At 39.4% G+C, this 23,718-nt stretch overlaps 2 protein-coding genes across 5 annotated transcripts in view; both read right to left on the reverse strand.

The window, feature by feature from the left end:
* Window positions 1–3,188: 3,188 nt before the first annotated feature.
* On the reverse strand, window positions 3,189–15,144 carry nradd (neurotrophin receptor associated death domain). The gene is made up of 6 exons (XM_028471225.1): window positions 14,778–15,144; window positions 8,138–8,270; window positions 7,671–8,024; window positions 5,307–5,484; window positions 5,073–5,215; window positions 3,189–4,004 (listed from the first exon to the last, which is right to left on the reverse strand). The coding sequence occupies exons 1-6, from the start codon at window positions 14,814–14,816 to the stop codon at window positions 3,691–3,693; spliced, it is 1,161 nt and encodes a 386-aa protein (XP_028327026.1). The 5' UTR covers window positions 14,817–15,144; the 3' UTR covers window positions 3,189–3,690.
* A 3,399-nt stretch (window positions 15,145–18,543) lies between these two features.
* The window catches only part of nbeal2 (neurobeachin-like 2), a 47,447-nt gene continuing 42,272 nt past the window's right edge, over window positions 18,544–23,718 (reverse strand). For all 4 annotated transcript variants that reach the window (XM_028469975.1, XM_028469973.1, XM_028469972.1 and 1 more), the window contains 6 exons: window positions 23,146–23,240; window positions 22,941–23,057; window positions 21,140–21,301; window positions 20,905–21,053; window positions 20,692–20,827; window positions 18,544–20,589 (listed from right to left, as the gene is read on the reverse strand). In XM_028469975.1, the coding sequence (XP_028325776.1) occupies window positions 20,485–20,589; window positions 20,692–20,827; window positions 20,905–21,053; window positions 21,140–21,301; window positions 22,941–23,057; window positions 23,146–23,240 (764 nt within the window). In that variant the 3' untranslated portion in view covers window positions 18,544–20,484. The remainder of the gene's footprint in view (window positions 20,590–20,691; window positions 20,828–20,904; window positions 21,054–21,139; window positions 21,302–22,940; window positions 23,058–23,145; window positions 23,241–23,718) is intronic.

Genomic DNA, 23,718 nt, shown 5'->3' on the forward strand with positions numbered 1-23,718 from the left:
ATTTTCAATATTAACGGATCCTGATATATATACATACCCCCTCCCCCAACCTAATTTTAGAGGCCACATGATCTATGTCGCCATGGAAATAACAGGTTAAGCCATGTTTAATGTTATGCTCCACTGGATGCATTGGAAAAATAAACATCATCTGTGCAAAAAAAAAAGAATACGTATTCAGCTTTAGTAATGGAAAAAGTGCCATATTAGATTTTTGAACATGTTGTCTCAAATATCTGCTGATAATATTGCCTATCCATCCGCACCATCTAATGAATAAATAACCTGAAGTTACCTCTTTTCTTTTTAAAGATCTCATTTTTTATTTACTGTATGTTAGAAGTGAAATGCCAGGTAAATAAATTCAAGATGTTAATCAGCGTGAGCGTCCCATGTGATTTTTAACATCAGCGTAGGAAAAAAAAAAAAAAAAGTCAAGGCAAAAGTGTACCTGTGTTTTATAAAAGTAAAAAAAATAAAATTGATTGCTTCTGTGATTTCTCAGTTCACGACAACTTTTGCTCGAAACCATAAAATAGAAGAAGAAGAAGAAAAAAAACATTGTTCAAGTTATTTACAATGAAAGGACAAGAACATCTGTGTGGCAACATGTGACTGTAGACGTCTTTGTGTGTTTGTTCTATTGATGGTACAGGATACCACAACAGAAAAGAAAGAAAAAGCAAAGTGAAGCATTTCAAAACAAGTGAGCAGTTGATGATGAATACTCTCCGGATAAAGTGTTGACACGGCTACAAATGCACATTCATTATAGCCGTTTCAACCTTTAACTTTAACTCAAAGATTCTGATCATATGGCACGTTAAAAACCCCCTAATGTGGCTCCATAAGTGTCCTTTAGAACACAAACACGTGCCCAGAAAATGATCCTTCATGGTGAGAGTAACATCACACTGGAGAGCTGCACAGCTGGTCGACAGCGGAAACTCCTTTGGCAAAAATCAACTGCGATTCCAAGACGCGGTGACTCATACAAAGAGAAGAAGCCAGCCAAGCATCAACATGATCCAAGTCGTCCATTGTTTGCGTTCCACTGCATTTCTACCAAAGAGTCTCAAAAGAAGGTCGATATCCGAATCTTCTTAAAGCAACACGTTAGCGTACATGTTTCTGAACAACAATCACTGAATAGTATTTACATCAGTCTGTATATATGTGTGCACAAACCTTTTACTGTGGTATATGTGGTGTTTTTTTAATAGATAAAAATAGTTTCAATTGTGGTGAAAGATTGTGACACAAACACGATAACGGCGTTATCCCTGGCTATTACTATTCCATATTACACTTTTCTGGAGGGGCTGGTATTATAATATAATATAATATGAAAACAATTAGCCGCAATTACATTAGATATTTTTTCTCTCTGTCATTGCTTATTTCAGCATGAAATGACGAAGGGCTAAAGCCTGAAATGTTCATTTCTGCTGGTGAGAAGAACATTTTTGGTGAGCATTATAGCTGTGCAGATCTATCACATTTATTTCAGCATGAACCATTTCTTGGTTTGTTGGGTTATCAGGAGAACACTACATGGTTTTGAACTATTAAACTCCGTCATCCTGTTCAGAACTCTGGGTGAAATGGTTCTTCTATCCTGAGAGTAGTCAATACTTTATATATTCAGAGAAAAAAAGAATGACAAGAGTCAGACATTTAGTAGCTGTAATCCTGTAAAAACTCAGACCAATCCCTGGCATTCTGTCTGAAAGGAAAGGACCAATCAGATGCCTCCATGTCTCATCCCGCCCACGCCCCCCTCCTCCTGCATGGGGATTATAGATGTTTTTACATGAGATGCACGCTTAAACATGTGGGGGCGTGGCTTTGGACGGAATCCTTACAAGAGCATATGAGATGGGGTGGAGCTTAGAAGGGGTCTTGTTAGCTCAATTCATGCTAGCGTTTCAAAACTGCAGACCGCACCTTTAAGTGAATTTTTGAACAAGTACTTTTTTTTTTAACTGACTCTCAGTAAGAAGGAGAGTCAGTATGTATCAGCGTACATCAGGGTTGGGGTCAATTATCATTGTAATTGCGTAATTCATAATTAATCACAATTATCACGTAATTGTTTTGTGGAAACAAAATGGAAAAATAAGACCCTAAAAAGTAGTTGAAATATGATGAGCTCACAAAATGGGGTGAAAATGCAGTAAGGCAGGAGAAATGTGAAAAACACCCACATTTCAGAGTTAAGATTTTTTTTCTCTTGAGACTATTTTAATATTTGGGAGCGGAAAAAGTAAATCCAGGGATGTGCTGACAGACCAAACCCATTGATTAGGAAGCATAACCATAGATTGTAAAAAGAAAGGACGGGACAAGCTCCCCGGTGGAGTGAAGCTTTATTTTTAGAGCTCCCCCTGCTGACTGGCTGCAGTATAGGTCATAAACCCCGCCTCCTCAATGATAATGGATGGGATGTTGTTCAAACTGTAAAGTTAAAATACTCGTCACATAATTTTTTTCCAAACCTAAACTCTGCTGTGATCATTAGATATTATCACCCTACAATGTGTTCAAGTGCTAATTTTTCTGTGAAGTTTGTTTTAAATTAGTTATTTGAGGTTGAAAAAGTGGGATTTTACGTCATATATGACGATGATTGACAGCTGCGGATTTTGCGTAGCTTTCTTTGTGAATAGCAGTTACGTCATGAAGGAAAGCCGAGACGCCATTTAACTTTTCCGTTAAATTGGTTGTTCTGGAGTAAACTGTTCTAAGCCGTTGGTAAAATTTCCAGCGGGAAAGATACTTAAGTTCTTGGCGTAGCTGGGCTGCGTAAGTCATCAGGGCATTAAGCTAAATGGGCGGGGCGTGTTACCAACTGCGCAGACTCTGGCTCCAAATTACATCAAATTTGCAAGATGGAAGCGCCCCTAAGCGCCATATTTTGGCTTCAAGAACGTTGAGTGGGAACAGCTACGGTGCACGCCCACTGAGCAAAACAAGGTAAAACCAAAATATGAGAAACAAATGAGATGAAAATAATATTTTATGTGTATTTTACAGCATCACTTACGATAACTGACCCGTTATCGTAAGTGATGCTAACAGAAAGAGAAATGTTACAATTTATGGGCTTATTTATTAAAGGCTCAGTAATTGCAATTATTTGTAATTGAACTCTAGTAAATGATAAATTAATTGTAATTGACTGTAATATAATGTAATTATAATTATAATTGAAAAAAATGCAGGTCACCGTAATCATAATTGAGTTGTGATTGAACATGGATAATTGAAGACGTAATTGTAATTGAAAAATGTAATTGACCCCAACCCTGGCGTACATTTTACCACAAGCATTAGTACTTCAGTACTTTTACTGAAATAAAGAATGTGTGTAATTTTGCCACCTCTGGCAGAGACATTCATGCACGCATACATGCACGCACGCACACATGCACGCACGCACACACCCACACATACAGTGCACACACACTTTCTCTGATGGTCAATCCAGAGACTGCATCTTTTAGGGACAGGGGAAAAGCACCACAGTATCTTAGGAAAACGCAGCCATACTCAGGGAGAACATGCATACTCCACTTGGTTAAACAGGTGAACATCAGTAAAATAGCAGAAATAGTCCATTTCCACGCAGAGCGACTCTTGTGAGACCATTGTTCTCCTGGAGTCAGTGACTCAGCACTGCGGAGGTTCTCACACCACAGAGACACTCTGTGTGGGGCAGTTCAGAGCAGTTACTACATCCGGCCGCTCAATGCGGGCCAGGGCAGAGCACAGCAGGCCCAGAGTGGAGCCTTCTCTTTGAGCCCAGTTGGACAGCAGCGTGTGCGCCGGGGCCTCCCCCCGCCCAAACAGGTCCAGCTGTTCCAGCTCGTAGCCCAGAGCCGCTCCCAGGTGTCTCCACCCACGGCCACTTCCGTCCTGCAGGAGATGCTCCACTTCTTCCTTTCTGTGAGGAGGAAGGTTGACGTACTGACGACTGTCCTGCTTGCTGTCTCTCTTCGTCCCTGCAATAACACACATACAGCTCAAGATTAAGCTGTAAATCTATTTACAAACATCTTGAATTTGTAATTATTAAACTAACCTCTGCTGTATATCGGCTGATAATATACAATGATTATAATGTTAATAATTTAGCACAACGTTTTTGGATTTTCTATTAGGGTCAGTGTTTGTGTTGGTTTTATTATCAAGATCATTTATTATCAAAAACACTATTGGTTGAAGTATAACTTCAGGACGTTAGTAATTGTCACCTCTTTAAAGTTTGAAAAATGTATAAAGAAAGGAAAAAAGACGATGGGGAAGGCAAAAGCACCAAGAGGATGAACTGAAACATGTTAAATAACAACTTATCTTTACTCAGTTTAAAGATGCCTCGAGGGTTAAATCCCACACATTTTTTGACAGTTTTGGGGTAAAACGAACCAGTAAGCAAGGATGCTATTAACTATTATTTCATACTGTCTGCCAAACATCATATTTTCCTCTTAAATCTCTTTTTTTTAATTTTATTTTGGTAAGAATGTTTAAAGATAAAGCTCTTCCCACATCAACATGATTGAGTCTCTGTGTATATGGGCCATGATCAGTCCAGGATACTAAATAATCTTTTAATGAGCTTGTGATTGCTAGGCTACAGTTGTGTTTTCTCTTTGATAAACTTTTAAAGGGGTTTACTGGAGAGGCGAGACTTTTTCACAACTGAAATTTGTTGCCACACTGCAAACACAGGAATAGGTTAACTTTAGGCAATATATGCTTATATTTTAGTTGAAATAAGCTAAATTAACAGCTAACAGAGCAGGAACGTTTGGCCAACGCGATGTTTTTGAACAAGTACAAAATATCTTGAAGTAAGTTAAATACTATGACTTACAAAATCTTGGTAAGAAAAAATGTTGGACAAAAAAATGAATAAAGAATGCACATAATACCTTATTTTAAGGGTATTGCCCGAGGTTACATTAGCAATAATCAGACAAAGTGTTTCACCCCTAAACTACTTTGTTACATTATGTTTTCTAAAAGTGTCGAAGCCCCATTTCATTCAGATCTTGTGCCCACCACACCTTTGCTGGGCTGGTTGTCCTGAATGCTGTAAGAATCCAAAAAGACGCCGCTGTCACTTTGGAGCTTTTCACCCTCGGGAGACGCTCCCAGCTCTGCAGTTCGGGCCTTAGAAAGAGCCTTCTTCTGTTTACATGATCTCCAGCTAAATGAAGGACAACAATGTCAGTTTGAAATACACATTGTTATGTTCTCTACAACGAACCTAACCAGCCACGTCCCCGGGGGAAACTCACCATTTATAGGCCACGTACACCAGCAGTCCGAGCACCACAGCAGCCAGAACAGACACGTATATCAGAATGTTGTTGTTGCCAGCTTCGTCCTCTGGAGTTAACTTAGGCACTAACGTGGTAGCACTGACCGCCTCTACCTCATCAGCCTCAGGACGAGAGAGAATGTGCAGCCTCTTGTCTATTATTATAAAAAAAATAAGGGAAACATGTCAGGGATAGGGCTGGAGCAAAACCCCGATCTCAATATTTTTTCATAAAATGGCGATATACGATATAAATCTCAATAATTTTAATTCAAATAAAGTCTGACCTGAAAGACAATTTAGTTAAATTTGTTGATACTAAATGCTACACAGGCCCATTTATTAACAAACAGTTGCACCATCTACACTGTATCCCCCACTTTTAGCTTTTTCTCCTTTAAAGGACAGCATGTGTCAGAATCAGAATGTTTTATTACCATTGTTAATGAACAGAATTCACAACGAGGAATTTTCTTTGGCTTATAGGTGTTTTAAAAAGGTGCAATAGCACACAATAGAATAAAATACATAAAATAAAAAATAAGGCATGCAATAATACGTTCTTGATAACAATATAATATATAGACTAAATAAATATAATGTAATAATAAATACAATAAACATGTGAGTGAGCTTTTTAATGTGGCTTGTTTAGGGGAAGTTCTGGGTTTGGACGCATTCAGAAATCCATCTAACTGCTTATAATGCTGTTCTGAGAACCAGTGAAACAGCAACTTCTAAAAAAAAGTGTTTTAAAACAAAATAAACTAATATATATATATCAATATATATCAATATAGGCAATATTGTAATTTTCTATATTGTCAAAATAGAAAACTCAATAAATTTTGAATCTCGATATATTGCCCAGCCCTAGTCAGAGAGTGTGATAACATACCCACAAATGCACATCAGAGCACATTTGGAGACCATAAATTAGAGCCAGATATAATGATAGCTTCAGTTGTCCCTGGACCCCTGCTGTTTAAAACCATCCATTACTCCTGTTTCTAGCCTTGTCCTCCCTCCTGCAGTCGGCCTATTTTAGGATCAAACAGCACTAGGTAGTGTGCTGCTCTGTGCGGGGTCAAAGGGCTGTGACACACAGACCCACAGTGTGTTCAGATGACCTCACTCCTGGAGAGCCAAGTGTAGCCATTAATGAGCGAGCAGACAGGCGGTCAGGGTCAGCAGCTTCCCCTGGCCTTTGAGTTCTTTGCAGTAGTTGACCTACAGAGGTGTCAGGCTTTCATCGTCTGAAGTGCAGCACTGACGTGGCCTCTTTTTCACTAATCCTGTTTCTTTGCTCAGGGTGCTGCAGTGTGAGGTGAGGTGTGGATGCAGGTGGAGACCACATGTCCTTGCGTCTCCCACTCATTGTTCTACTTCCTGTAGTTCACAGGTTTATCTTTAAATGGGCGAGCTGCAGTTCATGTCTTCTTATAGAACACATGTCAAACTCAAGGTCTGGGGGCCAGATTGGGACGCCTTAGCATCTTGATGAACGTGACCGAATGCACAGCCCCGCAATAATGTCCAATCACTGCAACATTTCCACTATTTTGACCGATCTTAAGCCCAGATCTTTCCACCCTTGATCCTTAGTTCTTGAACACTTCATTCTTAGTTGTCAAAACGTTCTCATTTACCATCATTTATTGCAGCTAATCATCCAGTGTCAGTTTCCTGGTGGGTTGCAAGAAAGTGGAGGTAAATTGTTTTGTGCTGTGTGTGATATTGTGTTGAAACACATGAAAATGATCGCAGGACAGGCCTTAAATGCCTCGCAGAGACGTAATGATCACAGTCTCAACAAGTGACCATGACTGAAGCAGTGGGTTTCAGATCTATTGCCGTTACCTAGTGACATGCCTGGATGTATAGCACAGGCGTGTGTGTGGGCACAAGTGCAATAGAGTGAACAAGTTTAAAAATCATACCCCACGTTGCACTGTAGTGAACGTTCCCCTTTAAAGGCAATCCTGCATTTAGGAGATTTTTATAGGAAAAGTACTATTATTTATTTATTATTAAAACTTAAAAAAACACTTATTCAATGTTTACATTCTCTGCTTTGAAAACCGTTGAAATGTGATGGAAATGATCCATATGTTGTTAGATTGTTGTGAATCCGAGCCCTTTTCTGTATTGTAGTGAAAAAACAACTTTTGCTGCAATTTTTTGAAGAACCAGACATTTTAGGCCAAAACATACACACAAATTGGCCACAAACTCCTTGAGGGACTGCATTCTTGTTTTTTTTTTTTTTTTTTTTACAAATTAGTCATAATAACTCCTGATTCCATACGTTTCCTTATTTTATATCTTTTAGAAAACTCACCCATGCAGAGAGTGTCTGAGTTAGGCATACAGGGACGGATCTCCACCTCGCTCTCAGAGCACTGAGTGCAGGCCTGGCAGGGCTTGGTGCTGATGTGTTCCTCTGAGTAGGTGCCGGGCCCACACATCTGACACTGGACATCTCCTTGAGGCCCACACTCCCTGATCACCCCTTGGCCCCGATTGCATTTAGAGCAAGGTGCACACAGGCCGTGGCTTGTCAAAAAGAAGAAGCCGCTGTCACATTCACACTGGGTGTTGTGGGTGGCAGAGCAAGAAGCCACCATGGGGACGCTGGAAGGGCACACGGCACAGACCAGGCATGGCCCTAGGCCTTCAGATGAAGAATATGTTCCTGCAGAGCAGATTACAAATTCAGTTGTAATCTACACATAATCTTCTTCATCAAAAATGTGTGACACACGGAGCTGAAACTATTTGACCATTAGCTCATTGATTAGTTCTTACCCTGTGGGCATGGTCCACATTTGGTATCTTCTTTCCCACACGCCACTTTTACACCAAAGCCAGCAGGACACAAACTGCAGCACTGGTCAGACTGGGTGTACTGGCCACTGGGACAGGCTCTTCCAAGGGTAACCTACAGGAAAACATTGACAGTTAGAAAAATAAAAAGACCATAGCTGTGCTTTGGGAAAAACCTAAACGTGACGTAACTGGGCCATTTTAGGTTAACTTTGCTTGGTTTATATGATTAATAGTTTTATTTCCGATAATAATCACTTTTGTCAGCGTCAGTTTGTTTGAATGGGAAGGAAAACTCAAATACTACTGTACAATTTAATAAGAGGAAAAGAAAGTGGGAGTGATTTTCAAAATCAACATATATAAGATTATAGGCTTAAGCCTCCCTGGCTCTGCTGCTCACTCAGAGTGGAATTTGCAAGTTCTCTCTGCTCTTTTATGGATTCACTCACATTCCTTGAAGCAGTTGACAAACGTGCGTTGATTTGTTAGTTAACATTTTACTTTAAAAGCACCCTTCACCAAAGATTTATTACTTTGTATTAATTGTAATTTCTGACGTGACCCTTTATAAATATTTTGGCAACACTACTTGCAGTTTTATACATAAAGGCTGACATTACGCTGTCATTATTATGACATGACACACCTGTCATTAGCATGAATAAGGTGTCATGAAGTCATTAAGTGTGATTTGTTACCCTAACCCTAAACCCGAACCCTAACCCCACTAGATCCCTCCACCTAACCCAAAAGATGCCAACATAGCTCCAAAGGTGTCATAATTTAGCGAACAACACTTAATGACAGCCTTCATGACACCTTATTCATGCTAATGACAGATAAATACAGCGTAATGTGCCTAATGCTGCGTTCACAGCGGATGCTTCACAAAGTCAATGAATAGATGTGTCTCAGATACGAAATCTTTCCTGTGTGGCAGTGCGGTCTGATCCGCACGTCAAGTGTGTTGGCCGTGCGAGTGCACTCCCGATTATACGCATATCCACACATTCGCAAGAGTTGAAAATTTTGAACTCCTACGATTGTTTCGCAAGTCTTTGTTGACGATGACGTCAGGCCGTCAACACGGACACCTGTCTGTTCACCCATTCAACCATGGAGTAGAAGCAGTGTGTGACCACCTGGAGCTGTATGATACGGCCTTTATAACCGGGACCAGACTAGGAAGGATTTGGCGTGGAGGAGAATCAGCGAGAGATGGTAGTAGCAGGAAAAAGTTCACTCTGTAGTTTTCATCTTTGAAAGTCGGCACTGAATCACAGTGGCTTTTTTCACTGGTAGTTTATGTTAGTGATAAGAAAAAAAGGAGCACAGCCCCTCACTTCAGCAGGCAGTGAAACTCACTGAGTTGGATGTGTCGCTGGTGGGCGGGGCTTCGCTTCAGATGTGCGTATGAAGCGAATGGGGACATTTTTTGATCCTGCGGATCCTGCGGTACGTTCCGTGGGGCAGGCGCGTCCTGTGCCGCAGAAGACGCATTCGGTGTGAACGCAGCATTATGTATAAAACTTCAAGTAAAAGTGTTACCATTTGTTTGAGTCTCGTAACTTCATGAAGCTAATGTGTGACTTGGTGTACCCCACATTTGGCATTGGTGTTAAAGTTGAAAGGTATTCATTTATCCTTCAAGTGCCCTGATAGTTTATCTGTAAATATAAGGAGGCTCAGTTTAAGCAATGACATGAGGGCTGACATTCCTCACAGCATGTGTCTGAAAGCAGTAGCTGGCTTTAATAAGAAAGACCCCTTTAGATCCATGGAGAGGATAAAACAGGAACATGGTCGAGAAAAAAGGAACTTCTCCCTGCTTTTCCAGTCACTCCAATATATTGTGACTAACAATGTGTAATTGTCTGAGGGAATGCAGCAGATAAATAAAGGATCAGGCCTGGGGCGAGGGTGTTGGCAAGCCAAGGCTGCCCAGGATGAGAGTTTTCTAGATTGAGAGGTGGTCTTTGAAGTCACCAAGCTCTGCAGGTATATCTACTGAAGTCAGTGTTTCACTCGCACTCCCTCCTCAGACGCTACGCGGCAGTATCCTGAGCATGCATACGTTTAAAGGAGATTGGACTAGACTGCTCGAGGGCTGACGAGAGCAAACAGATGTCTAACAACTAACCTCCTGCAAAGGGCAAAAAAAAAGTAACAGCTAAACAGCCCAGCAACGTCTCTCTCTTTGTCTCTGAAGTCTGCCAAGAGACACACAGAACCTGTGTCAACCTGTAGAGCCTCTAACAAAAGCCCACCAAAAACAGACAGCACACACACACACACACACACACACACACACACAGTCGCAAAACACTAAAAAGTTCCATGCTGATACGAGCAGAGAAACAGCTTTGAAACTAGGCTCGCCGAGTTGAAAAAACAACATTCAGTCTGACTGCATCACACACAGCAGCCTAATGATATCTCAAAGCTAGAAACAGAACCGAGATCAGAGAATTGAAGCACTGAGTTGATAAAGCCTGGCAGAACTAGACCAATACATATCTACAGTGCAGAATAAGACCAAACCTGGCATCCCGCTAACTCAGGCCTCTGCGTATGACAGACGACACACTTCTACTAACATTTGGTGACCTTTTGGTCCATAATCTTTACTTTGATAAATATTTGTCCACAAGAGGCACTGGTTTATTTTAACCTCTAGCTTGTATTTGTGTTATTTTACAGTTTTTGGAGAGAGTCTGGCCTGTAGATCTGTGAGCTTGGTTAAAGGACGTGCCAGATGCTTGGCACATCACCCACTGGTTTTCAGTACACAATGAGAGATTTAACTCATGGCCCAGTGGAGATGAGCGGGAAGAGTGATTTACTCGGCAGAGAAATTACGGGTGATTATATGCATTTAAACTGTAAAAAGCGCTTTATGTGAACACCATTGGATGTTTACTGGCAATGGGAAAATACCAGGGTGAATTATGACTAATTACAGCTAAGACTGTACAACTAGATAGTAACTTATTTAGCTGTAAGATTTTACATAATAAAGTAATTTATTATCAAGTAGAATATGCAATAGAGGCTTAATAAAAACCACAGATTCATGTTGTGCTCCAAATATGAAGTCACAACCACATGTGAATGATTTTTATATATTTTTTTTATCGTTTCAGGCTGGCGTCCACAAAGACACAGCATTTTGTTTTTTTATCATTTGTTTACTGGAGGACCAGAGGTTCTTCATTTCAAGTAGTAAGAAATTTAAATTTGAGATGAAGCATTTCCATCTCTAAGTACCTAATAAATTAATTTAAGATATAATTGATATTTGGTGTTTTTAGTAGCAATATTGCAGTGCCACATGCCGCTGGCATGTCAAACTAAAATTATGGAATACCATTTGATAATCTTGCTCAGTTAAAATTAAAGATAAAACGTTCTGCTTTATGAATTCTAAGTGATTTATTACAGTTCTTTACACGTGAAGTGTTAAAAATTGGGCACAATAATGTTAAAATAGCATTTATTTATCTTTAAATAGCATGCTTGTGTGACCGGATATATTAATAACAGTGTACTTTGCCATTGGTTTTTGGTGAAATATTCTGCTACAAACAGTAGGCATGCATTCATTTCATTCATAGATAAGTAGCAAAAGCCTTACAGGTAGTGTTTTATGCACATGCATGCACAGCTCTTTCAATTTCTTTGGCTGCTGTTTACAGTCTGTGCTGCACATGGGAAACATGACAGAGCTCTTTTATGTACTGTTGTTACAAGTGATGAGCTCGGCACAAAACAAAATTTAGAGTTTGTATGGCAGCTGCATGCTGCATTTCAGCACTGAGAGGTAGAAGTGGTCTTTTTACAAGGAAATTTTAATAAATATTTATAATTAAAAAAAAAAAAAAAAAAGATGTAAAGGTGTGTTTTTGTAGTATACACTATATCATAATATGTCAACTTTTAGCTGGATTGGCATAGAATGCACCTTGCCTTTATTAATAGCCGTTTCTTGCTATATGCGGACGATGCAATTGCATAGAGCCACATATAAAGAGAATTAAATGTACCTGTCTTTATACCAAACATGCCCCAAAAAATTAGTGTAAGAATTTTAATCTAAACACAATATATGTTTTTATTAGTGACATGCAGAGGATTGTTGACATCCTTGTGTTATTTTTTTATAACTTATAAGTGTAAAGGATTGTAGAGGTTTCTAGACCGTTTAATGGATTTGTAATCTCTCCATGCGGTGAGACAAACTGAGGGGGGCACAAAGCTATAAATGGCCTTTAATGCACTGTCTGTCTTTTTAAATTAGGTATAAAACATTATGTAATAATTTGGTACAGATTAGTAAATGGTAAGTTATTCAATTTCAAGTTCTGCTACAACAATTTTCACCAGTTTTTTAAAGTATATTAAGGCTCTAGATTTTACATGAAAAGTCTACTAAGGGTATATATTTACCATTTTAAAATAATAAATAATCAGTTCTCAATGACTTTTGATGAGATGTCTAATGCACCACAGTCTGAGCTCATGTTTCACTTCATGTTAGAATTTCAAGCAAACTATTATATTCTGCTCATAACCCAAAAAAGCTTTATGGATTATCTTCTCAACTGGGAGCATGAAGTCTGCCACAAACTTAGCAGCAGTTGCTTTTTCCATTAAAGTACGAAGCTGCAATCTGAAGGAGTTCCCCAGTGAGAACAGACGGACCACCGTGGAGCTCAGCCTTCAATGGGACTCTGCTCCACGGCTGCCGGAGTCACTCAGTCACCACACACACTACACACACACACACACACACACACACACACACTACACACACATGCTTCTTTAGCGGTCTCGGTGCCTGAAACATTTTCTGAGCCCTTCTGAAGTAAGAGGACTTTTGAAGTCACCATGCTGGAGTCTTCCACAGTTAATCTAATCTGCTTGAAAAATAAACAGACAAAAGGGATGCTCTCCCTCTGTGAGGACGCTGACCTGTGAGGCCTTTGAGCACAGACAGCCTGGGTTGAGGGAAACTTTAAGCTGCACATCCAATCTTGCACTGATTACGGCCTTTTGTTGCTCAAGCATTATGAGGTACAAGACGAGGAATACAAAGGTGTCTTTTTAAACCCAAACGTAAGTTCACTTCAAGCCTCAAATACTTGACGCTCATCCTGGGCTGTTGGGTGTTTGACATTTTAAAATGGTCTCGCAATCTGGCAACTTACTGAAAAATCCAAGTGAATGTGGTAACCGACTAAGCCTGGTCCACCGCACAAGCACACAAACAACACAAGTTAGGAGAAAATTATAGTAATTGTTTCCCGCTGAATCTCCAGAACCCAATCGCTTTGTCACATTTTCACCAGGAACTGCCTCCAGCAACAAATGTGGCAACATGTACAGTAAAGTACAGGCAGTATAAGCCTTAAGGGAGTGGGTTAATGAGGGAACAAGGGGAAAAGCAGCTTCCATTCAAGGATCGTGTGAGAAATATCTCGACAGAAACCTTTCATGGCCCTGTGGAGGGAAAACTGCAACAGTACATCAAAGAAATATCCTGTTTACACAGAACTTTTTCTTTTTTAACACATGGAAGATACACATCATTTTAAGTACTCTTTGATCTCTCCGAAGTGCTTGAACCCCGATGAGCGTGTCAGGGCAGGAAGATACACCCTGTGGGCATTTTGAGTGAGATCAGTGTCAAATTATTGTCTGGAACTGTAGAGACAACGTTTTTTTCTGTTTCCTTCAGCCCAGCATAATGATATGATATCTAATAACACCGACACTGCAATCATTCTATCAAATAATGAGTCGATGGGTACACAATGTTATTAAATTATATCTTACTGATTTTATCTCATAATTAGGGTAATAAGGTTTATATTACAGGTTAACGGCTATAAAAAAAAAGAGTAATTAAAGTAGATAAATTAAAGGTTAGGCCTGCAATTATAGATATAAACTAAACGTAAACTACATACATTGAAGGAGTGTTTGTGAACATGGTGAACTCTGGTTCAACAATCGAAATGAGAATAACTAAGATTACAGTAGTGTAGAGCAGTGGTTCTCAAACTTTTTTTTCTGGGTCCAAGTACCCCGTTTCTCTTATTTTTGAATCCAAGTACCCCCTTTGTTTAACTACAACATTTTGCTCAGACGAACAAGTGATAACACACGTTTGAAAGAATACCATTGTAAATAAGTGGAATGAAACCGTATTTGGTGCTTCCTGAGTCCAGAATAGATTCAATTCTATAATATCTATCATTTACGGTCATCACCTGCCAGGAGTGGGACCAAGACTGACCCTTGTATTTTCAATTCATGTTCTAATCAAGATCATTTCCATCATCTTTATTATGATTAGCATTTTTAACTATGGATAAACATTATGAAACCCAATATTTTTTTAATTATTATTTAGTTTGTTAATCCCCCCCCCTCTCTCTCTCACACACACACACAAGAATCCACTGTAGTGCCATTGCGTACCCCTAGGGGTACGCGTACCCCCATTTGACAAACACGGTGTAGAGATTGAAGAATAAAATTAGTAGTTTAACTTTAACTTTGTTATCAGTTTTTTTTTCCAGAAAGAAAGAAAGAAAGAAAAGGAATATGAACTTACATTTAACAGCAGAAGCGCGCCTATGACAATAACTTTCATGTCTTCAGTCTCCAAAATGCAGATTTAAACCCAGTGATGCGTCTCCAAATGTGGAACAGAACCTTGTTTCCGGTCCTAAGCTTCAAGCAAGAGTTTAAAAAAAAAGGGGCCAAATCTCTTTTTTCCCCCCAGCACATCAAATGAAAACACTAGATTCTCTCACACACACTGTGTAGTTCGCTCATAGCCGCCGTAGAGGAACCAAAGCGCTCATCGGATGCGTCGGTTCATCGGCCCTGGTTCTCACTGCGCTCCTTGTTCAAAGTGTCTGAGTTAAAACAGAGTTTGTTCTGTTCCAGCTCAGGATGCCCGCAGTGCTGCTTCTCCTGCAGCTCCAAACCAGATGAGTGAGGAAAAGCTGCTCCTTTCTCCTCCCATCGGCTCAGCTTTCAGACGAGCTCTGTGATTGGCTGCATCCAGGCCCCGCCAGACTGTGTGCGTTCAAACAGACTCATACCTGGAGACGCATCCACTTCATGTTCAACACGTGTTCCATCTGTAGGTTTGTTGTGAATATTTTACTTAATATTCTGATTCGCTCATTCATGATGATGACCAGTCCTGCTGCACATTCCTACACTAATTACAACATTCCTAAATGTGTGGATGCAGAAATTAATATCAAAATGTGTATTGTTGAAATTACAGATCTCTTTGGGGAGTGCAATTACATCAGTTCTGTGTACATAATGTTAAGCACTTAAAATATCCTTAAAATCGCCATAAAAAATAACATTCATGTCAAGTATTTGACTTTAAGAATTGTTGAATTATCATATTTTTTTCTTATATGGGACTGTTTGTGAAAAGTTCCAGGATTTGAGGGGGGGTAAAAATTCCTTATATACGGAATAATTTGTGATTTAAAAATACTGAAATCCTTGAATAATGAGCATAGAAAGATTGCAAGCTTTCACATTTATCTGATAAGTTCATTGAATCTGGGAATTTAGAGGAAGTGAATGAAATATTCCAAATTGAACTGTGGGAAAGGTTTTCGTTCAATTTTTCTCTTTATCTTTACTTTGAACAAAGTTTTCCCGTGACCTGATAAGAACGCTCTGGTCATGAGTTGGACACCCTAGGTTTACATGTCACTACTCAATGACAATTATGAATGGAAGCAGCTGGTACAGGTAAAAGCATGTAAATTGAGGTCTGAATAGAAGAATGCCTGTGGTGCAGTAATTTGTTGTATTACATATGTTAAAGGGTTTTGTCATTGTAAAGCCTATCCCAGTTTGTTACAGGGCAAAATGAATAGTCTTATTCCTGTAGTTGAACTAGGAGACACCTATAAAAACACATCAACCTTTTTGCTAAATTGTAAAATATAAATAGCCATCATTCCCGTGGCTCACATGTAATCTGTATAACATGTTAACGTCTCTAACAACAATATACAAATATATGAGCCTAAATCTAGCTAAACCTAAAACTAACCTAATCTTTCCTGAGGTGAGGTATCTTGCAACTAAACATCAGTGCTCACTTAAAGCTGTGATCGAGTCTTATTAGAAACACCAACAACAGAAAAGTATGTGAATTTAATAATTTGCATCAGTGAAGAGTCACAGTTTAAAGCCAGCAGTTGAGCAGATTGAAAAACCAACGTGGTGTAAATTACCCACGTTGTAAACTCCAGTGGGAGCATCACGGGGGGGGGGGTTCAGGAGACATCAGAGGAGAACAAATGGGGAGGTCTCTCAGACAGAAGACTACTTGCACTTCAAAGCCTCCTGAGGCCCCGAAGCACATCAGAGAAACGTCCTCCAAGATAAAACAAGTAGCAAGTAATTCACTGTTGTCATATATGTGCTACATACACAAAATGTGTTCTCTGCTTTTAACCTATCCCTGAGGAGCAATGAGCAGCCACAGTACAGGGACCGGGGAGCAGTTAAGTTTGGGTTAGGGGCCTTGCTCAAAGGCCCATAGTGATGATGGCCCACATTGGATTTGAACCAGTGATGCTCTAGTTACAAGTCTGCTTTCTTAACCTTTGGCAAATAATTTTTATTACAAGTATGAGCCTAAAAACATTCATTAGAAAGAATTTTAGAAACTTTAGTACACACTAAAACAAAGTTAGCACACACTAACAAAAATAACTACATCTTATTACAAGCACAAGTCTTTTATGTGTTTGCTGTTAAACTGCAATATTACAAGCATTGTTTGAATTTAACGTCAATTACATTATATTTTATAAGATAATCTTGTGTTTTAGACTGTGCTCATTTAATTTTATTCCCTCGAGTCGTATTGTGTTTTTATTATAACAACATTTTTTATATATTTCATATTTCTTATATATGTTGTTGTCTTTTTGCACTGAATGGCCTGCACCTTACTTTTCGTTGTACTTGTTACAATGACAATAAAGCGAATCTGAATCTGAATCAAAACTTTTCTACATATACACCAAGTCAGTTTAAAAAAAAAAATAGTACAAAAAAACATAATAATAATGATAATAATAGTGGTTTGGGTTTATATGACGCTTTTTTTAAAGGAAACTCAAAGTGCATTACAGAAGTTACAGAAACCATTATTCATTCACACCAGTCACTCACATCAGTCATATCGGTGGTGGGACAGAAGCATGGCTGACATTTTGCACCTCCAGCCCCTCCAACCACCAACAATCATGCACGCTTCATACCCATGGATACGAGACAATGTGGGTAAAGTACCTTGCCCAAGGACACAATGACAATAACTTGGACAGAGCAGGATTTGAACCCCCAACCATTTGATTATTGGACGACCCACTCTACTACTGAGCCAACATCTAGTCTGAGGTAACATTATACAGATCTAATCATTTTTCTTTTATTTTCTGCAGTCATTCTTGAGTCAGAGTGATCATGAATTAAAAAAACCCTCAAGTCTATGAAGGATCTGGCCAGAGGAGTAAATAGAGTGGTTGAGCAGTGGCCTGCTTGAGGGTCATTGCAGATCTTACAGAATTGTTAAATTGCACCACTTCATGACACCAACCCCCTCCGCCTGCCTTCAGGCCTGTAGAGGTCAAAGAGCAATACTGCCAATAACTAAGAGCAAGGTGTTAACTCCTCCCGCCATTGTCTGCAGAACCACATCAGAGTGGCTGCACCCACTCCCGTCACTTCTCTTCCCTTCCTCACTGCTCCGTGGCTTGTATTTGACGGAAGGTCCACTCGCCTCTCCCCTCACTAGCCCACTGAATTGTCCCCCCACAGAGGTGTTTATGGGGAGGACGACAGGATGTTCGGCCCACCACAAGATCAAAGTCCCCACTGGGAGTGAATGCACCATCGCTCGCTGTGACCTTTTCAACCCCGGGAGGGCGAACATCACAGACACATGCAAGGCTGGGATTACAGTAGAGGACCTGGATCATCTCCATTGTGGTAGCAGATCAGTTTCCTTCCTGACATGCTTCACACACGACAGAGATGATCACAGATCATTTTTCAACCCTCAGGCCTGTGAGCTCACAGAAAAACATATTAATTAGGGAGAGCATCACAACTTTAGCAGAATAAATGTAGGAGGAAGTTAGGAAGGCTGCTGTACTTGGGATTGTGCAACGCTGTCTTTAAAAAGTGAAAGTGAAATTGTCCAGCTAAGCATGAGGGGAAAAAAACTCCCACATCAAATACTTTCCATCAAGACACGATTTTAAAAGCTATCCTGCCTAAACACTGATCCAGCTCCTTCAGGAAACACACAAGGACAGCTCTTCAGTCAATGTAGGATTTATTGTTTTTCTTCATTACGATTAGCCTCACAATACAATTTCATTAAATTTTACATTCATTTCCGCCTTGAAAATAATGCACTCCCTCCTATGCAACACACACACACCAAATTGATAACATTAAAGTTTTAACCAGACATTTGCTGACATAAGACGACATTGACTTCTGTAGAGAACGAGCCCAAGAACCTGCGAAGATGCTCAATGAAATATAATGTTTAAACCAGTGTCCGTGTGTATGCAGTAAAATCATTTATGGCAACAAAAATAAACCAGTTGAGTTAAGATGTTTGAACAAGTCCAATTAGTATTAGTCAGTGCCGTTTCTAGCTTTGTTGTTTGTAGCTTGTTTTGGGGCCTCAAGTTTGCAAAAATACATGGAGAGAATTTAATCCATGAAATGGTCCACAAACTGCTACAATCTATTTCATGTTAACTTGTATACGGACTAGTAAAATTTAACATCTTAACTCTGCTAGGCCTTATTTGCATAGTTCACATATAGCCATAAACGGCTCTGCTATTAGGTTTTTTACAAGAGAAACTGACGACTGAGAACCTTTAAAGTCATATCATCAACAAGCACTAAAAGATCCAACAGGAAAGTAATCAAAGCAAAAAAAACGTTTTCTCTTTAATATTCACAGCCCATCTAAACTGTTGTCTGAATCCATCACAATTTAGCTTTTCCAGTGTGGTCTGAAATGATCCCCATCTATACAGTTACACCTCTGTTTACATTTATTCATGTAAATAACTGATAGAGACTGGGTCATTTGTCTGTGCGCAACTTGTTACAGGTACGACATTCACTCATTCACATCCCTTTGTCCCATCACGTCACTGAACAACTCCTACTTTGTTTCACCCACAGTGGGATTAAAAAGGAAGTGCTGGCAGGAAGAGAATTCCTCCCTCATGGAGTTTCCACTCATGTGTTGTGGGCTTATCATGATAGGATGTGTTCTCAGTGCATGCAAATGTGCTCATTGCAGTGTCCATTAAAATCTCATCCATATCCAAGTCACAGTGGCAGCTGAAGAAATATACGGTGTATTTACAGTGATCCGACATTGAAATCATTGATTGGAATTCAGTTTTCATACAAAAGACTATAAAAGGCACTTTTGAGGTCAAATAGAGGAATATCATAGAGTGTGGGAGACACAGATATTACAAAAGCATTCTCTCGATTGTGCAAAGGCAACAAATGACTGCTATTAAAGTTTGTTACTCCCAAGCCTTGATTATAATGGAGACATCTAAACACACTTGACCATTTAAGTAGTTATTGCATCATTTGTAACAGATTTACATCACTTAGGGCCAAAAGGAAGGCAGAGGTAAAACCAGAGATTTGATGGTGCTCTGTGGAGGGATGTGAGTCAGCGGATCCAAAGTTCAACAATCTCCTTGTCATTACAAAAACAGCCTTCATGTCCTGTCTGCGAATGTCGCAATAAGAGAATCTCAAGCCACGTCATAAATTTCAAGTTTTCAGGAGCTTTAGAAGAAGCCTCTGCCAAACATTGGCTTTGGGACATTCCTATATGTACAGAGATCATGTGCCCCTTACAATCAAAGAACATGGAGTCTGGACAGTTTACAGTGTTACGCTTCCTTTGTCTGAGGAGCATCAGAAAGAGTACTCTTGGTGGTCACACAGTCAAACAGGAAATCAAACTTTCAAACACTTATCACACACAAAAAGGCCACTCTTTGGAATGATGCTGATTCAAAACCGCACAATTATAAATGAAAACACGAAAATATTAATGTTTAAAAGTGCTCTGTGTAAAGTATCTCTCTCAGAGAGATCAGTAACTGGAAAGTAGACTTTCCCAGCTAGTGAAAAAGGCAGGTCTTGTCGAGTCTGGCTCATCTTTCTGCGTTGTGGAGCTCCCCCCCACCCATTTGTTTATCTCATTTTCCGGCAATCTCATTCGGCAAGTACTCGGTTTCACCTGCCGAAACCGAAGAGATGCGGCGTGTGCTCCAAAGACGGCCAGAAAAAGTTCCGGAGCGAACCTGAGAGGAGAAAAATAAGGACAACAACAGTACTTTCAGCAAAGTCCAAATCAGACAGATTTTAGCCTAATACTAAGTGCATTAACAAGCACTACTCCTCACCTCCTCTGGCTTTCCAGCCCCAACCACAATTAGCTTTCCATCCTCTAGTCCAACGAGGATGTGGCTAGACTCTTTGGTGACGGACACACACCTTACAGGAACCCTCAAGGCCAAGGGTGTCACCAAAGCATCCAGACTGTCAAGACAGCGGGAAGAATAAAATCTGCAAACTCTCGACATTGCCATATGGCATCTAAAATGAGGTTTCCTCACCTGTATAAGTCCCGTATGTGGAGGTTGCCCTGCATGGTCCCCAGGATGACATATTCAGACACCAGGTGGAGTGCAGTCACCTGCTCCTCCATGGTTGAAGAAGACATCAGACAGCCATTCACAGAGTAAGCACAGATAGAGTACTTGTTCTGTAGAGAAACACGTGGTATTTGATGTTAGTAGGATGTCACACACACACACAGAGACATGTACAGTGCTGTATGTAGTCCTGTACCTTTCGGTTGGAGTGTTCGTGCAGACATGTCTGTACCACGATGTGGCCCTCAGCGCCCACCTGCAGCTCAGAGATTTCAGCAGGAAGATTGCTTTCCATAGGAGGCCGCAGCGTTCGCAGGAACTGGCCTCTGCGCACCGTGTGCACGATCACAGTCCCATCCTGACACAAGACAAGCAGCACATGGAGGTGAATAAAGGTTGAAAGTTCAGATGATATACGATACTGGGCCCATGATAAAGATGCAAGACAATGTTTTTGGAAATAGGGAAAAATAATAAATCATTTAAAAAAAATCAAATGTGAAAAATGGCTGTGCTTTTATTTGACTAACTTTGGGCATACTTACATATGCTCTTGGTACAACCTTTTTTTATAATTTTTTTTTTTAACTCAATAGGAATATTAGATAACATAAACAATAGCATAAATTAGACTATTTTTTTCTATTTAAAGTGCAAAAAGGTGCCCACCTGCCAATAGAACGCAAAAACAGACACCAAATTATGTCATCATAATGACAAAAAAAATCAATGCGTGAATATTGCATAACAAGTTTTTTAAACCATCAAAGTAGAGTTCAAACTACAGTTCAGATAGCTACGGCTAACGCTAAGGAAAGCTATACAAAAATGTTTGGACGAGTCATTGTGAAAAGAAATGTAAAAGTTAGCATTGCTAGCAAAGCTAATGGCAGCAAAGCTAACGACAAATCCATTGAGCAGAATTCTTGGGATTTAAATGAATACTTCTTATTTTCTTCATTGACAGTATGTTTTAAAAAGGCAACACCATATTACATTCAAACTTCAAGCTCATTCATATCTGTTGCTGCAGGCCAAACTAAAAGATTACAATCGCAACATTACCAAGCACATGTTTGTCATAAAAACTGGTAATAAAACATAGTGAAAATACCTCAGTGAATGCAGAGCTGAGGGGTCTTTAACAGCCATTTAAGCTAAGCTTTAAAGGTTTACTATACCAGAGCTGAAGATAAAAATAAAGCAGCATTTTTCTCTGTTTATTCTCACTGAGCTCAACCTAACCAGGGCCAGCCTGACTGCATTTCTAAGCAGTAATGCCACATACAAACCATCATTTCTCAAGAACTGAAACCAAAACAAAGCTGACTGTTGCCTGCTTGTTTGTGACACAAATCACTACAACTAATAATAAATATATATAATATTATACCACTAAAAAGCGTATTTAAAGCCATTTGCTATCATTTAAAACAGAGGTTCTCAACTGGTCTGACCCTGGGACCCACATTTTTCCATGCTCATTAAATCGTGACCCACTTTAAAAAATAAAATAAAATGCTACCAACAAAATTTTGTTTTTCACAAATAGCTGATGAAAATTTTAAAAACATAAATCTATATATTTTCCTGTGCAACATGCATTTCACAGCATGCCTGTCATTTTTTTTTTTTTTTTTCAAAATAAAAGACAAGTTCAACATGAAAGACATCAAGTATTTGTTTTGAGTACAGGTCCATGACCCAGTTTTGGGTCCTGGCCCACCAGTTGAGAATCGCTGATTTAAAATATTATCATATAATTCAGGCAACTTAACACATTTCATATAATAAGTATATGGGTTAGTTAATAAAAAAATAAATAAAAATCTTGATTGGAAAAAAATTGCACACTAACTTTGAATGGATGCCTGAAACCAAAGCTTCAAAGTGTAGCAAAGATGTTTCCTAATACTGTAAATTGTTGTAACTATTATTTGTTGCTTCCTGTCGCTGTCAGGAAACCAGCGTTCACCATGAAGTGTGACATTTCTGACCTTTGACCCCGAAACAGCCATATCCAGTTCAGTGCTAATGGCCACACAGGTCACCTCTTGATCATGTCCACACAGGATCTGCACCGGGCGAGGAGACAACCCACTGGAGAAGCCACCCTAAAGGTGAAAAGATGGGTTCATATGTGAAAGCTACACTTTGAGTTCAGCTTGTGATTAAAAATGTCAGCGCTGAATAGAGATTTACCTGCTGCAGCACTTGCCACACTATACAGGATGTGTCCCTGGAACCCGAGATGAGGTAGATACCACAGAGATCCAAAGCCAAGCAGGTAACAACATCTTGGTGGCAGCAGAGAAATATATGTATATATATTAATTTTTGATTGTTAGACCAATTCAATGGTTAGTAATAATAAAATAAAATAAAAATTACTGATTAAGATAATATTTTTTAATTTTTAATAAAACATTTATTAAAAATGTTTTATTAATGAGGAGGAGGGGTAACAGATAGACAGAGGAGGAGCAGTAGTTGTAGTCTGCAGCACCAACCTGTTTATTAATTATTTATTTCTGTACATTCTGGTTTTTTTTTCATATATTCTTAATCTCTACATTCTATATTTACATATTATTTCAACCATGTTCGCTGCATTTCTTTTCCTTCTGTAATGCTGCTAGAAATGTAATTTCCCTGAGGGAGCCTTCTATCTAATCTAATCTATATTTATTGATCTCTTTTGCACAATTAAAAACAATAATACATATCACAGAAACAGACATATAGTGCAAAAAGAGGCGGAAAGTGATTCTTTTT

This window comes from Gouania willdenowi, chromosome 16 (assembly GCF_900634775.1).
Source record: "Gouania willdenowi chromosome 16, fGouWil2.1, whole genome shotgun sequence".
NCBI classification, from domain to species: Eukaryota; Metazoa; Chordata; class Actinopteri; order Blenniiformes; family Gobiesocidae; genus Gouania; species Gouania willdenowi.

Excerpts from the sequence above, each read along its gene's own strand:
- nradd (XM_028471225.1), bottom strand. The coding sequence starts at position 14,816 with ATGAAAGTTATTGTCATAGGCGCGCTTCTGCTGTTAAAT. Across the intron at positions 8,271-14,777 it reads GCGCGCTTCTGCTGTTAAAT|GTTACCCTTGGAAGAGCCTG; the intron begins GTAAGTTCATAT and ends GTTTTCCTGTAG. Across the intron at positions 4,005-5,072 it reads GGACAACCAGCCCAGCAAAG|GGACGAAGAGAGACAGCAAG; the intron begins GTGTGGTGGGCA and ends GTGTTATTGCAG.